The sequence below is a fragment of the Polypterus senegalus genome, chromosome 14 (assembly GCF_016835505.1).
Source record: "Polypterus senegalus isolate Bchr_013 chromosome 14, ASM1683550v1, whole genome shotgun sequence".
NCBI lineage: Eukaryota > Metazoa > Chordata > Cladistia > Polypteriformes > Polypteridae > Polypterus > Polypterus senegalus.
In genome coordinates, this window is record NC_053167.1 from 13,342,649 (window position 1) to 13,357,667 (window position 15,019).

General features: G+C 38.7%; 1 protein-coding gene across 1 annotated transcript; it reads left to right on the forward strand.

Moving 5' to 3' along the window:
• Positions 1-2,675: 2,675 nt before the first annotated feature.
• Positions 2,676-10,770, forward strand: cbln4 (cerebellin 4 precursor). Its single transcript, XM_039735755.1, has 3 exons — positions 2,676-3,574; positions 5,883-5,999; positions 9,420-10,770. The coding sequence occupies exons 1-3, from the start codon at positions 3,290-3,292 to the stop codon at positions 9,615-9,617; spliced, it is 600 nt and encodes a 199-aa protein (XP_039591689.1). The 5' UTR covers positions 2,676-3,289; the 3' UTR covers positions 9,618-10,770.
• Positions 10,771-15,019: the final 4,249 nt, after the last annotated feature.

Here is a 15,019-nt window from a genome sequence, read left to right on the forward strand (position 1 = left end):
TGTCCCAAGAGCTCATTGCTTTACAGCCCAATTATCTGATTACAGAAGCAGATTAGATTCTGGCAGTGAAAGGAAAATCAAGAGTGTGTGACATGGATAGGCCAGACAAGATCCTCAAGCACAGTATAGGATATTCTCCCCAGAGGACCAAGCTAGAATGTGATAATGTGTTAGAGAAGATAATTGTTTGAGAATGAAACTGCAAGAGAATAATATGTGGTTCATTGGTGAAACACAGAGGAACTATCCATCATGGTATACCAGATCAGGGGGATTTCACTTTAAGTTGTTCAATAATAAACTTTTGGTTATAAGTAGGAATTTATTTTTGAGCAAGATAGTTCTAAGGCACAGTGATGCAGTGGTTACCATCCCAGCTTCACAATTCCAGGACACTTAAGTTAATTCCCTGCCTGGTCATCTGCCTTTGTGAAGCTAGATCTGCATTTGTTTTCACAGGATATTTCTGGTTTATCCACCAAATCCTAAAGAGATGCTTCTTTGACTGATGGGTGACTTGTGGTGTCAGTGAGTGTAGGTGTGTGTCTTTTACTGGTAACCCATCCTGAGTTGGTCAATGCCATGTGTATGACACTGCCAGCATAGGCTTGAGCCCTCTGGGATTATTTCTGTAATAATGGTACCCAGCAATCTATAACTTTTTGAAGAACAGAATCTATGTCTGATGTACAAAAATTGCAATAATCCTCATCAATAAAGTAGATGAATATGTATATTGCTAGACACTAGAAAAGTTTAATACTTGTATTGAGTTTTTTGGCAGCTGTTATTTCTAGCATACATTTGTGTAATTTTGATAAATTTTAATGGACTCAGATACCTCACTCTTGTTTTAATACCATTAATGCCAAAAACAATTAGAGAATGACAATGATGTTGCTGCTACGAATTACTAGTGCACGGTGTTTGATTATTACACTTAAATGAATACTTGTAGCTTTGGATAAACTCCTTTATAATATTAACTCGCGTTTAATTTCCGACTATTATTATACTACACCCACATTCACAGTTGTACAATGCAAGGGTGCAGTCCTTTACACCGCAATAAAAACGTCAACTTTAAATGAGAATGGCGCTGGGATCTCTCCGTGGTGCTGAAGCCTGTCAAATGCTCGTCAAAGGATGGAATTTTTAAACGATCAAAATGCAAAACGATATGTAACTTAATCGCCATGCCTTTCATGTAGACACTAAGCAAAAATGAAATTTAACTGAATTTACGTAAATAGATAACAAAACTCAAAACTTACAAATATAAACAGCTGAATTTTCTTTCTTTTCTTTCTTTCTTTCTTTCGGTTGAAAATGTAATTTTGAACCTTGTTTAGTCACCGTACTGAATGGCCCGTGCAGCGGTAAGGTATTTGCCATTTTAGCTCGTATTCGTCATTCCATACTATTGTTAACATTTTGTCAGCGTTTCATATTTTTTTGGCAACTTAAGCAATCGAACCGTTATATTAGTCTCTTATATATAATGTATGAAAATCCAAGAACCTGATGTCAGAAATTGAGGAGAAATTTTGCCATCTGGGCTGCATCTATCTATTTATCCATTTATCCATCCATCCATTTTATAAGCACCCAAATCCATATTCTGCGCCTCAGTGGATTCAAACTCATGATCGCCAGGTTAAAGGCTGGAACAAGCCTTGAACAAGTAGACAGCACACCCATGTGAGCTGGGAGTCCCTACTTATCCTAACATACTCTCGAATAATCATTTGAATATTTCAATCTTTCGAGACTTTTAAACTTAGACTCGTTGATTATTTTATAACGTGATTATTAATGTCTGTTTATAGTTATCATACATATAAAACGTGGCACGCAACATGACAAGCGACCTGGAAAATAATAATAATTACGATGACGCATTTTTTCGCTCTGCCCCTTATATTTCTGCAATAAATGTTTGTCTGTTTATAATAAAGCTCCTTCAGTGTATCAGTTTGCTGCACCCGTATATTCCAGGTTCGAACCGAGGCCAATATTTAAATAAGGCACAGTGTGGATAGGTTTGAATTAATAGATGGGGTGAGCGCAGTTCGCCATGAAATTGCATAACGAATATTTTAGTCTAAAATTAACTACAAGGACTCGCCAAAGTGCGTTCTAATTCGTTGTGACACGTTAATCCTAGTTGACGGAAAATAAGGATATACAGAAACCGCAGTTTATATAAATGTCGAAATAACAAGAGAAATTCACCTGCGTATTCCTAACGAGACAAGTAATTATTTGCCTTCTAATGGGGCGTCATTTTAACAAGACGACAAGATTTATATATATATATATATATATATATATAGTGTGTAAAAGTTGAGATGTCTGTTAATTTCAACCTTACTATGACTATTTTCAAAAGGATACCCACTTAAACCGTCACCAGTTATGTGTGAACGCTAACGTCGATTTTTAAATTAAGGTTTTGATTGTCTGAAAAGACTGGATGACATGCTTGTTTTATTCCCGCATTCGTGTGCGTAAGAAAACTTTCGTACACTGCTTACAATTTATAATGAAGAGATGACTAAAATGATTCACGCAGTCCTTTTTTAAAATATATTATTTAAAAGCTTTCGGACGCAGATGCTTGCGTACTATTGACTTTCTCATCCAGTTAATGTAGGAACCTAGGCGTGCAGTTTATGAATGTCTGTATATTGCGCTTTAAGACGCTGCCCCTGCGTATTTTACCTTTTTCTTTCTGAGTGGTCAGTGGCACACTGGTGCTTCTTGCCCCTGCGTTGGACGGGCACGCGCGCGCGTGCGTATGAGCTGGTCGGGGTGCGCAATTTACAGGCAGAGTGATTTAGATTCTCTTAAGCAAGCTGAAGTAGCAGTTGCATTCTTTTGTCGCTTCTCTTCTTGGCTGCCTCATGGGGCCGCAGTGTGGCTTCTTACCACGGGGAGAGCTGCGCCCGGTGAGTACCCTGAGGTCTTCAGTGTCCGGAGTTCTGCTCTCAGCTAACTCGAGTGGCGCCTCCGCTTTTTAACTCCAATTGAGAAGAGTACGGAGCCGACAACTCGATCATCCGTTTTTGCACAAGATCGCAGGGGTTTGTGGATCATGGTACCGATAAGGCTCTACTCCTCTTCAGTCCCGATCATTAATAATTCATCTTTGAGCGTCTAGATGTGTAAGGAAGACTAGAAAGTGTTCCCATCTTAACACTGCGGAGAGGACCAGTGGCGACTGCAAAGCGGACGTCCCGGACCCGGAGGAGACGGACTTGGCTTGTCACTCGGCGTGTTCTTCATTATGCGTCTGCAAAAGTCTCTACTGGCTGTTCTCGCCCTAACGGCTGGCTTGGCTAGCTACGTGCAGCTGGTGAGGGCGCAAAATGACACTGAGCCTATAGTGCTGGAGGGGAAGTGCCTGGTGGTCTGTGACTCGAACCCCGCGACTGACACAAAGGGGTCGTCATCTCCCCTCGGAATTTCCGTGCGAGCAGCTAATTCCAAAGTGGCCTTCTCCGCGGTTCGGAGCACGAACCACGAACCATCGGAGATGAGCAACAAGACGCGAATCATCTACTTCGACCAGGTAAAGTGTGGCAAACCCTGCCGAACAAGTTTGGTGTCGCGGGGGTGGGGTAGCTGGAACTCGATGCCCATTAGCGGGTGGGCGTCTGGTGCCACGACATCTCACTGGGAGCACCGCGCACGTGCCTGGGATAGTTTAGCGAAGAATTCGGGGACTCTACGTATTTCAGCAACACTTCAGGAATAAATCGATCTAGGCACTTTGAACATGCGACAAATTAAAGACACGCGGACGAAGGAGAAGGCAGTTCCGTAGTCTCTTCTTTCACAGCATACGTTATACATCCAGTCTCGCCTGACGCAAGTTACTTTTGAAATTATTCCTTATAACAGTGTTTCATCAGTCAGTTAAACCCTTGGCTTTACTGAAATTCATCTTGGTAGAAAGATTATGCTTTTGGCCTCTGTTATAAAGAAATACTGTTAATAGCATGATAACAGAATATTATTTTAACCGCAGACAACGTTTTATAAGTAGTAATTTTACTAATGATGAACAATGCCCCGCCGAATAAAAAAGTAACGAAACTTCTAACATATCTCCTAAAGGTTTGTAGTCGAATGTAAAGCAGCTGCGTTACAAATCTCAGAAGTATAAAACAATTAGTCAAGGGGGTAATGAGGCCAACCGGTTCGGGAGGGAGGGGGTGGTGTGTTTTTTTTTTTCAGGTTGAATGATCCAGGAGGGCGTCCCGTGAGCAAAGTGATTAAATTCAGGAGACAAAATTAATCTAGTAACATAGTGTAAAGGCGACACGAGCGTGTGAAAAGATAAAGTTCAAATGCGATGAACCAAGATCTGGTGGAAATAAATGACCGTCATTACACTTTATGATTTACTTACAGAGAATTATGTCCTGATTAGTTATTTGAAGGTCTGCAGTGTCCCCACCTTTGTCTACATTAAAGACGGACTAATCTCGGCTTTCATTATCCTAAACGCCGACTATCTGCATCCCGCACACAAATTACTAACATATATTTTGATACACATGCAAGTCACTACTATAGTGACCGTTAAAAAGAAATTCATTCACCTCCAATACAAACGTTAATTTAATGACAGCTTATAACATATAACATACAGCTTATAACATTTCGAATCCGATTAGTGCAGATCGTGGTCGATGCGGCACACGACGGCGTTTGGATCTTTCGGGGTGGGGGTTGGGGGGGGGGTGTATTGTTGGGGTATTCGGGAAAGTGCCCGAGCGGGGCATCCTCGCTTCTTTCTTTCTTTCTTTCTGAAATTGTTGTTTTTATTTTTAATCTACAAATGTGCCGTCTTCCTAACGTAACATTATTAAGGGTATGGTGCCTATATTTTAGAGAATCGTTATAATTCTTAAATATGGTTTTTGTTTTACACAAATGCATAGTGTTCTAACCGTTTTCTAACAGTTAGCCTCATTTTGCGTCTCCAACTCATCAAGATGAACAGCCCAGTTCTCGAAGTGGCTGCTCTTCTCCGGTCATTTTGTCACGTCACTCTATGTGTGAGGCCAACTTGTTCAAACGAAATATAATTTTACAATTGTCAAGTCAGATTTTACTTCATTCATAATGCTACAACACTTTTCTGTTACGTTCGATGATTTAAAAAAATATATATTATTCCAAGAACTACAGCAAATGATTACCAGATGCTGAATTTAGTAAAATGTTAAAATTCCTCAGATTACTAAGACAATGTCATGACTGGGAAGAAATCATTCAGGTATCAAGCTTTTATTTAAAGACTAAAAAGACTTTACTAGAAATAGTGTATACAGATAAAATGTACTCGGTCCAGAAACATTCTTACCTTCTTCATGAGATGGTAAATTTGATTCCTAATATAACTGTTTTCAATTATTTTGCTCATAAATGTGTACATTTATTCAAATGTGATTAACAGGTCATTTAGGATGAAAATCTCAAATGGACAGCATAGAGTGTGAATGTCGGTGCTGGAGAAAGCTGCTTCGTTGTTCATTTTAATTTGGAAACCTTATTGAGAAAACTCTTTCATTTTAGTGCACTTTTTCCAGGGAATGGTACATATCAAGTGAGGTGTGTTCATTAAAAAAAAAACAAGAAAAAGTTAAGTTAGAACTTCTTGACAAATATAAGGATAAATAATATTTCCAAAATACTGTATATGGATTAATATTTTTTCCTTCTTTCCTTTTGTCTCACCAAACACCAAATGCACAATCAATAGGTAATTATTTTTTTTCCAAGTGGTATTCAGTTCATTTTTGTGGTTTCTTAAAAGTCACTCCAAAATCATATCTTCTGAAAAGCTGTTTTGATTTTGTCTTTTCCAGATTCTTGTTAATGTAGGCAACTATTTCACTCTTGAGTCTGTTTTTGTATCACCGAGGAAAGGAATATACAGTTTTAACTTTCATGTCATTAAAGTTTATCAGAGCCAAACCATCCAGGTGAGTAGGTATCTTTCTTTTTTTTTAAGCAATATTGCCTTCTGCCAGGGGTCTGCATGGAAAGTTTCCAACATGATAAGGGGGTGTGGAACATGAACAGCGGCATGTGCTCTAAAGGTGGTGCAAAGGTGACATGATTAATGGAGGGGCCTTGGCACACAGCAAGTGGCGTGATTAATCAGCTGAAAGGGAATTCAGAGCCATAAGTATGTCAATAAACAGATGTGTGCATGATACGGAGAGATAAATACATAAATTAACCAAAAATATAGATGTGTATATAAAAATTAATAATCTGGACATATAGATCTGTAGATAGTGTATATAACATGTGATCTGTCTTTATCTTTGTTTATTATCTTAAATTATTGGCATAAAATGTAGATGTAATCACTGAAAACAATCGATGGATTTTTCTTACAGAATAATAAAAAACTAAGTCATTTAGAAATATTGTATCAGTAAAAAAATGTGCATTAAGTTCATCTTTTTCTTTTTGTCTGTGCAGCAAACAAAGTCAATTTGCATACTGTTCAACTAATGAATAAGCAAATGTCATTTTTACATTAAGTTTAAGAAAGCCAGCCTTAATTGCCTCAATTAAAAATAGTAGATACAGTAGGTGAAAGAGAGAAACATAATACCTAATGACAGCCACTGAATAAAAGAGAATATTATCATTAACTCATAAATTTATACAGGTATTATGGATAGACAGACAGACAGAAAAGGTCCAATATAACACGTAAGTGGTGCTGTGATTAGTAAGTTACAGTGGTTCACTTGACAAATTCAGACAGACAGACAGACAGACAGACAGACAGATAGATAGATAGATAGATAGATAGATAGATAGATAGATAGATAGATAGATAGATAGATAGATAGATAGATTTGCAGTCAAGGGGAAATTAAAACTTTACATAAGCTCAAGACAGGGAGATAAAATACAAGAGACACTATACACATCAGACAGACCAACAGATAGATGGCTATGAAACGTGCCGAGCATTAGACAGACAAGTGCTATTGTTACCATGCCACATGTACACCCTCACTTCTCCAATATGCATTTCACTGGTCACACTGGAACATTTCAAATATATGCTAATATAATCTGCATCTGGACTGCATTATTAGACTGGTGACAATACAAACTGGAGGATAATATGAAACACATTGTAATGCAGATTTTAAATTGAAGATTGTGTGGAGCTCTTAAGAAGTTTTCGAGGTATTCTATTCCAAGACTCAGAAACAGATTTTTATTGTTGTCAGGCCTATTTGCAATAGTATATTAAACTGACTTATTGAAGTGAAATATTTTCTAAAGGAAATAATTATTTTGTGACCGTTTTAACTTCTAACAGCCCTTTAAATCCAGTTTTGCCTGTTTGTGGATGTGGCTAAGCGTCTCCCTTGTGCCACATAAAAAGACGTCATGGATGCTGCTCATGATGTGGCAATGGGGTTGCTTTTCCCAGCTTCTCCTTGAACAGAGATGTCCTCAGGCCTTATATTGTCCACATAATTTGGTTATTTGGTACCTTCAGTTGTCAGTGTTTTTGTGCACATGTCTGATAGCCTTGATTATCACAAAGTACAAAAGGTACACCAAGTTAAATAGTGCACATCTTTTGAAAAGATGCTGGGCTCTGAGTTGCCATATGCTCACAAATGAGAACAATTTTCATGGAGGATGGACCATGAAGGGTGTTTCACAACTGCCCCAGCACACTAAGCATGTTTTGGTTTATATTTTCAGCCTGCTGTTGGATTTTGTTTTGCAGGTTCATTATTGCAGCTTTGCCTTAGCAATGAGGGACAGTCAATTGTGCTGGATAGAAATTTCATGACATGATCTCCTGCATATTCAAAGCTTTTCGGAATAATCCATTGAGCGTGTGCTCTGTTAAGACCCTTAGTGTTCTACAAAGTATATAAATGAAAGTATCCAACATATGTTTCTTGTGTAACCTTCAAAATTCAGGTTTACTGTCATGTTCACTGTCAGGTTTGCTTCATGTGTACTTAGTACAATTAAATTCTTACTTACGTGTCTACTCAGAACAGTGGCAAACATGCAGTACCAATAAAGACACACAGCCACACACACAAAAGTACAGTATATACACCATGCAATATACAGTACACATATCTATCTATCTATCTATCTATCTATCTATCTATCTATCTATCTATCTATCTATATATCTATCTGTCTGTCTGTCTGTCTGTCTGTCTGTCTGTCTATCATTAATTACATTTATATTAAACATTTTTAACCACTCAACACACTTTACATAGATAGTGGAGGTCACTTAAACCACCAGCATCCATCTAGATGATGCAGTGGTAGCCATTCTTCTGCCAGTATGCTCACTACAAATATTAGGCGGTAAAAAGGTGACAAAGGTAGTTAGCAAAAAGGGGACATGGGATGATTAAGGGACTAGAGTGTCGAGGGTGTGGTGGGAAATCTAGCCAGGACAACAGGAAACATTCTACACTTTTTAAAAGATGCCTTGAGATATTTTATTACCACAAGGTGTCAGGACCTCTGATTTAATTTTCATCCAAAGGATGGCACAAGTTTTTTACAGCGCAGTGTCCATGTCACTGCACTGGGATTCACGCATACACTACAGCAGCCCCTTAACGGTCTCCTCAACACTTCTTCTATCAGTCACCTAAACATTTTCCTAAGTTGCCTCACATCCGTGTACTTGCTGTGCACCAACATAGCTTCAGTTGGATTACCTGGTCTGAAGTGCAGGTGGTATGGCTAAAATCTGTGTATGTCATTTTTTTAACCCACTTATTCCAGTCCGGGGTCACTATGCCAGTCTATTGCAGGGATATCACACACACACACTAGTGCCAATTATGTGCCTCCCTTTACCTAACCTGCCGGTCTTTAGATAGTAGGAGGAAACAAATGCAGACACAGTGAGAACTGGGAAACTCCATGCAGGAGGACCCATAACATGAAACCTTGTCTCCATACTGTGAAGCAGCAGCACTATCACTGCATCACCATCTATCTATCTATCTATCTATCTATCTATCTATCTATCTATCTATCTATCTATCTATCTATCTATCTATCTATCTATCTATCTATCTATCTATCTATCTATCTATCTATCTATCTATCTATCTATCTATCTATCTATCTATCCAGTGTTACTTTGTTATAATATTTGTTTTTATGATTAGCTGTGCAGTAACCTTATGACTTATGTGTAGAAGCTGCCCTTGAATTCACTGGTGCGAGTGCCAGTAGTTATCTACCATCTGCCAGGAGTGATTAAATTTGCTGTGCAGGATGGCTAAGGTGTTTAATTATTGTGTTTGTCTTTCTAGTGAGTATTGCATATGTTAAATGTTATATATTCCAAGTCTTTATTTTGCATTTAGGTGAACCTGATGCTTAATGGAAGACCAGTGATTTCTGCATTTGCTGGAGATAAGGATGTGACCCGTGAGGCTGCCACTAATGGAGTCTTGTTATTCCTTGAAAAAGAGGACAAGGTCTATTTGAAATTGGAGAAAGGAAACCTAGTGGGAGGCTGGCAATACTCAACATTCTCTGGCTTTCTAGTTTTCCCTTTGTAAAGCTGGAATGTTTCCTGTGCGATCCATTATCATGCTCCAGTTGCCATTCCAGCTCTGTAAACAACTTGAAACTTCAAAGTGTTGTCATCCTTGTGGATAAATCTCAGTTCCAAAATATAGCTTTATGCTCTGGCCTGAGAGAGAGAGAAATGATATCAATCTTTGTTTTCGCTAACTTCTTTATTGGGAAATTGATTCTAGACAAGTCCAAGTTGTCACTCATCCCAAAGTTACTGAGCTTTCATCTTGTCCAGATTGCCTCGATCAACCAAATAATTCCAGAGCTCATATTCTTGTTTCATCGGTGCCCTCAGGCAAACCCTTAGAGTGCTCTGACTCCATAATCAATGTCGAAAGCATTTCAACTTGAAAGTGCAGTGAAAAATATATGGACTTCTGGAGTTAACATTATATTAATTTTTAGTTTGCTGTCATTTTGTTCAGATTCCATACTTTGTCAGTCCATGTCAGAAGATTGAACTCCATAACCTGTAAAGGAAGGCCACATCAGAAGGTACCCCTGATGACACAGGTTGTCATGGATTTCTTTCTAACATTGGTCATGTCCACAATTTGTGGAATTTGTGACAGTAGCACTCATTCCATGATTTGCCAGATAGGATTATGTGACGGCAAATGAGCCAAAGCCACCCTTACAAAATGTAATAACTTCTGGGAATCAGACAGAAGAACGATGTATGGCTGGATTAAGAAATAATTTGCTTGAAAAGAAAACAAGGTGCTCCTGATTGAGGGTTTTGGATTTGAGCATTGCTTAAAAAAAAATAAAAAAGCCTGTTGAACTTGTACGTAATGAGTTAAGAGACTTCTACGCTCCGATGTGATGAACTTTTTGGATCAGTCCATCGACGGATGCCCTTGAACTTGTGCATATTGAATTATGAGACTCCTATACCATAATGTGAAGCTCTTTTTGGAACCACTCTCAAAACAAAAAATATTTGTCCTGGGCAATTCCAAAGAGACCACTGATTTACTAAGCAATGCACAGCTGTTCTATAAATTGTTCTGTCTCTTCCATCTGCTATTACATGAGGAAGTGGAGTTGATGAGTCTTTATCTACCGGTACCATATGGATTCACTGGCTAGGAACTACTTAGCTCTTGAGTCCAAAGGTTTGGAATCGCTTTTTTTATTAAATGCTCCTTGTATCATCCTGCTTTTGAATGCTGTTTTGGGATCTTCCTCAAATCCATTGTTTGTTTGTTTTTTGTTTTTGTTTTTTCTAAATAAATCAGCCATAGCTAAAAGACAAGCAGGTTTCGGGTGTGTAAGATATGTAGATATTCACTGATCTGCCTCTAGTACATCATGTTCCCGAAGGGCCTGGTACTGGAATGTCATTTCATTCTGCCACAGCTTTTCATGGCTATGTGCTCCGCCAAGCCAGCGCAATCTGAACACTGCAGATAAAGACTGTAAGCCGCTATTTTATAAATCAAATTTTCACTCCTTTGGGAAACAAGAAAATATGTAGCTGCTTATTGGAGTTTGAATTTTATTTTTCATTTATTACCTTTTGCTAATATTTTTTCTTTGTTTTGAACCTCAATTCTTCTTATTATTATTGTTTTCTCAAATGAAAAAGTTTTGTAATATTGTCGAAATATGTTAGTGTCGAGTCTAAAATTAAAAACAGAAATCAGAGTGAATGTTAAATGAACAAAGAGCAGAAGAGAGGGAAATGAAGATAAGAGGGTAAGGGCCGAAAGGGGAGGCAATAATGGATGTAGGCAAAAGAAAGAAGAAAGCAGAAGGCTGCTTTGGCGGTGTTTTATCCAGCCATGACCAAAAAATTATCGGGACATCGATGGAATTGGCCCAGGTTTCTATCAATTCATTTTGGCTGAAATTAGCTGTGTGTCTTTGCACCACCAATGAAATTTAAATTACTGGTGTAAGAAATGAGGGGACATAAGAGCAAAGCTGTTGAAACAAGAGGTGGAATTAAAAATATAAATGTTTTATATATAATCTTGATTGAGTGGCAAACTCATTTGAATAATATTTCATATTATTGTATCAACATTTAATTCTTGTTAAGTTACTGGGAAGAGGTAAGAAACATGCCAGAAAAGTAGAATCACTCCAAAATTGTACCAGTAAAATACAGCAAAAACATACTTAAGGACAGAAATTCTGTGCTTGTGAAAAAAAAAAATTTTGAGAATATTTTGAGATAAGAAATACTGCATTCATGCTCTCTTCCAATTATCTAAACAGAATTCGGAGGTGGCCTGATCTCTATTCCCTGGAAAGTAAAGGAGCAGAACAATATTTTGATGAATAAAGGCCATTAGTAATATCAGGCTTACGAGATTCTATCTGTCAAGTCATTGAAGGATACCCGTGATTAGTGAAATCTTTCACACAAAATTGCTTTTGCAGCGAAACTCTGAGTTTTGCTTTATTCAAAATTATGTGAAACCAATTTGTGTTTCATTTACAGCAAAATGCGTGCAATCAACACAAAAAGAAAGTATTTTAGTCCTGTCTGGAAGTATTATATGCGTTAATTTTGCATGTGTCTGTCTGTCATTTAGTATTTAAATAAAGATTTCTTGCAAAAAAATTTTTTAAAAAAGCAGCAGACTGATTTCCTTTCATGCGCAGACATTTTGTTGAGCCACCAGAGGTTTTCTAACAGTACAATCTCTGCTTTATGAATTATAATGACAGTCTTGGCAATCACGTTCCTAAAGATGTATCGGAGACAGAAAAGAAACCTGAATTTCCCAAACACTTGGAGATTGCATAGCCTCAGCCTCTTGTGCAGGTATCAAAAAACAGAAGAAGGAGGTTCTTAAGTAATGGTGGAGAAAACATAGTGATATGCACAATGGTGCATTTTACCGTGTCTTAATTTAGAAAGTATGCAGCATGTGACATTTTTAAAAAACACATTCACTTAACTTTGTGATGGCGCACACATCACAACAGTTGGTATATGGAAGACGTTTGTAGTTTGTATTGTAAAAATGCTTGCACCGAAACACCAACACTTTAAAACGTTACACACTTAAACTTTCAATGTCTATAATCAATTATAGGCTCATGAGGGCTGGAGCCTCACAGATCAGGAACCAGCACTGGACATGTTGCTAGTCTGTGAAAGCCGCACTTATCCTGGTTACAAACCAATTCACTGATCGTTCAGTTTCTTGGAAATTGGGGTGGAAAGCCAGAGTTGCACAGTCACAGGGAGAACATGCAAGCTTCACACAAGCCATGATCAAGCTAGGATTTCAACCCAGGACTCTTAATTCTGTGAGACAGAAGCGCTATACCACCATGCTTGTCTCACATCTACATGGAAATCCATATTTAAAGATTGCTAAATATGTTCATTTTTCAAAATCATCTACAACAGCTTTGGTCAATTTTTACCATCTGTTTGCTTCTATCGGTTATTATATTTTCAGATCAGTTTGCTTAATTTATTGTTATACTTGACAGTTTATTGGGGTAGCTTGCTTTAATTTCTCTTTTAAACCTTTCATTGCAGTGCTTTTGATAGAGATACTGTTGAACTGTGTATTAATACACTCAAAAGCTACACAAAATGACAAGGGTAGCTTGGTAATGCAATGGTTAGCACTTCTGCTTTATGAATCCAGCACCTAGCTGTGCCTGGATATTGTCTGTCTAGAGTCTTCATGTTCTCCCCTTACCTTTGTGGGCTTTCCTCCCATGTTCCCAATGACAGGTTAGGTAGATTAGCAATTCCCAACTGGCCCTACCCAAGTTAAGGTGTGTGCATGAGTGGGCTGTGCAATGGATTGGTACTGTCTGAAGCTCGCTCCTGCTTTGTGCATAGCACGGCCATATCCTGTGACCTTGAATTGGATCTTAGCATTGTCCAGTGTGGGGACGCTGATTTTGTGCTGTGCTATGCCAACTTTAGAGACATCATACTCCTCAGAGTCCCTGGAAAGGCATATGCCAGGGTTCTGGAAAGAAGGGTCTGGCTGTTGGTCAGTTTTGGATTAACAATGTAAGATTTGTCCCAGTTGCGGGCCACTGGACCAGCTTTTTACTTTCACAAGGATTCTGATATATGACTACATTTCTCAGGGTGTTCTTTTGGGGATGGTTCAGTCATTTATGGGCACCAGGCCTGCTCTTGTGGGCTATTTAGTCACTGTACAACCAGAGTGAGAGCCAAGTTCATACTGGAGTTTCTAATTTTCTTTTTTTTTTTTAACAAATAAAGCATAATCTTATGGCTGGCTTTAAGTCAGACTTGTTCTCGGTCATTGTAGGACTCCACCAGGGCTATCCTCTGTCACAGATTCTCTTCAAAATTTTTACAGACAGAATTTGGAGTGGAGGGCGTCCAGTTCTTTAACTTTAGGACTGCATCTCTGCTTTTAGCAGATGAGCTGGTCCTGCTGAATACATTGGGGTGTGACCTCAGACACATACTGGAAGAAGGGAGCAAGAGATTGACAGGCAGATTGGAATAGCGTGCGCAGTCATGTGGTCGCTGTACCAGTCGATCATGGTGAAAGGCAATCAATTTATGTTCCTGCCCTCACCTATGGCCACACGCTTTGGGAAGTGATCGAAAGTACTATGTCACTGGTACAAGCACCAGAAATGATCTTCTTTCACAGGGTGCCTGGGCTCAGCCTTAGATATAGGGTGAGAAGTATAGACATTGAGGAAGAGCTCAAGTTAGAGCCATTGCTAATCTCCATTGAAAGGAGCCAGTTCTGGTGTTTGAGCTTCTGATTAGAATGCCTCCTGGATGCCTCTCTTGGAAGATGTTTTGGACATGTCCAACTGGGAGGAGGCCTCAGGGCAGACCTGGGACACACTTGAGATATTATACCTCTCAGCTGACCTGGGAATGCCTCAATGTACACTTGGAGGAGTTGGAGGAGGTGGTGGGAGAAAGGATTGTCTGGGCTTCTTTGCTCAGACTGCTGCCTCTGCCACCTTGGCTCAGATAGGTGACAAAAACTCATTGGGTGGATGGAGATATGTAGCAGTATGGCCAATGTAACAATTAAATATTTGTTACAGTGCATTGTCAGTGACTTTAAAAAAGTATAAAATGTCAATATCAACATATCACACTAAATTACCAGTTAGAGAGCTTTGTGCTTTTTGTAGTTCTTGTTAAATACATTAACTTTATGCATCCCTGGCACATGTTGGACTTTCTTTATTATTGTTCAGTTCACTATACCTGACATCCTCTGAAGTTTCTTATTGATATGCCCCTATGTCATAGGTCATAGGTGCTGTCTATGGAGGGGATAGTTTTGGCAACTGCCCCCAAAATTTAAAGTTGGGAGAGGCCATGCCCCCACCCCAATCCTCTGGAGCAATGCTAGAGAAAAGTCACAAATGTAAAGATACATTTAAAAGTCAT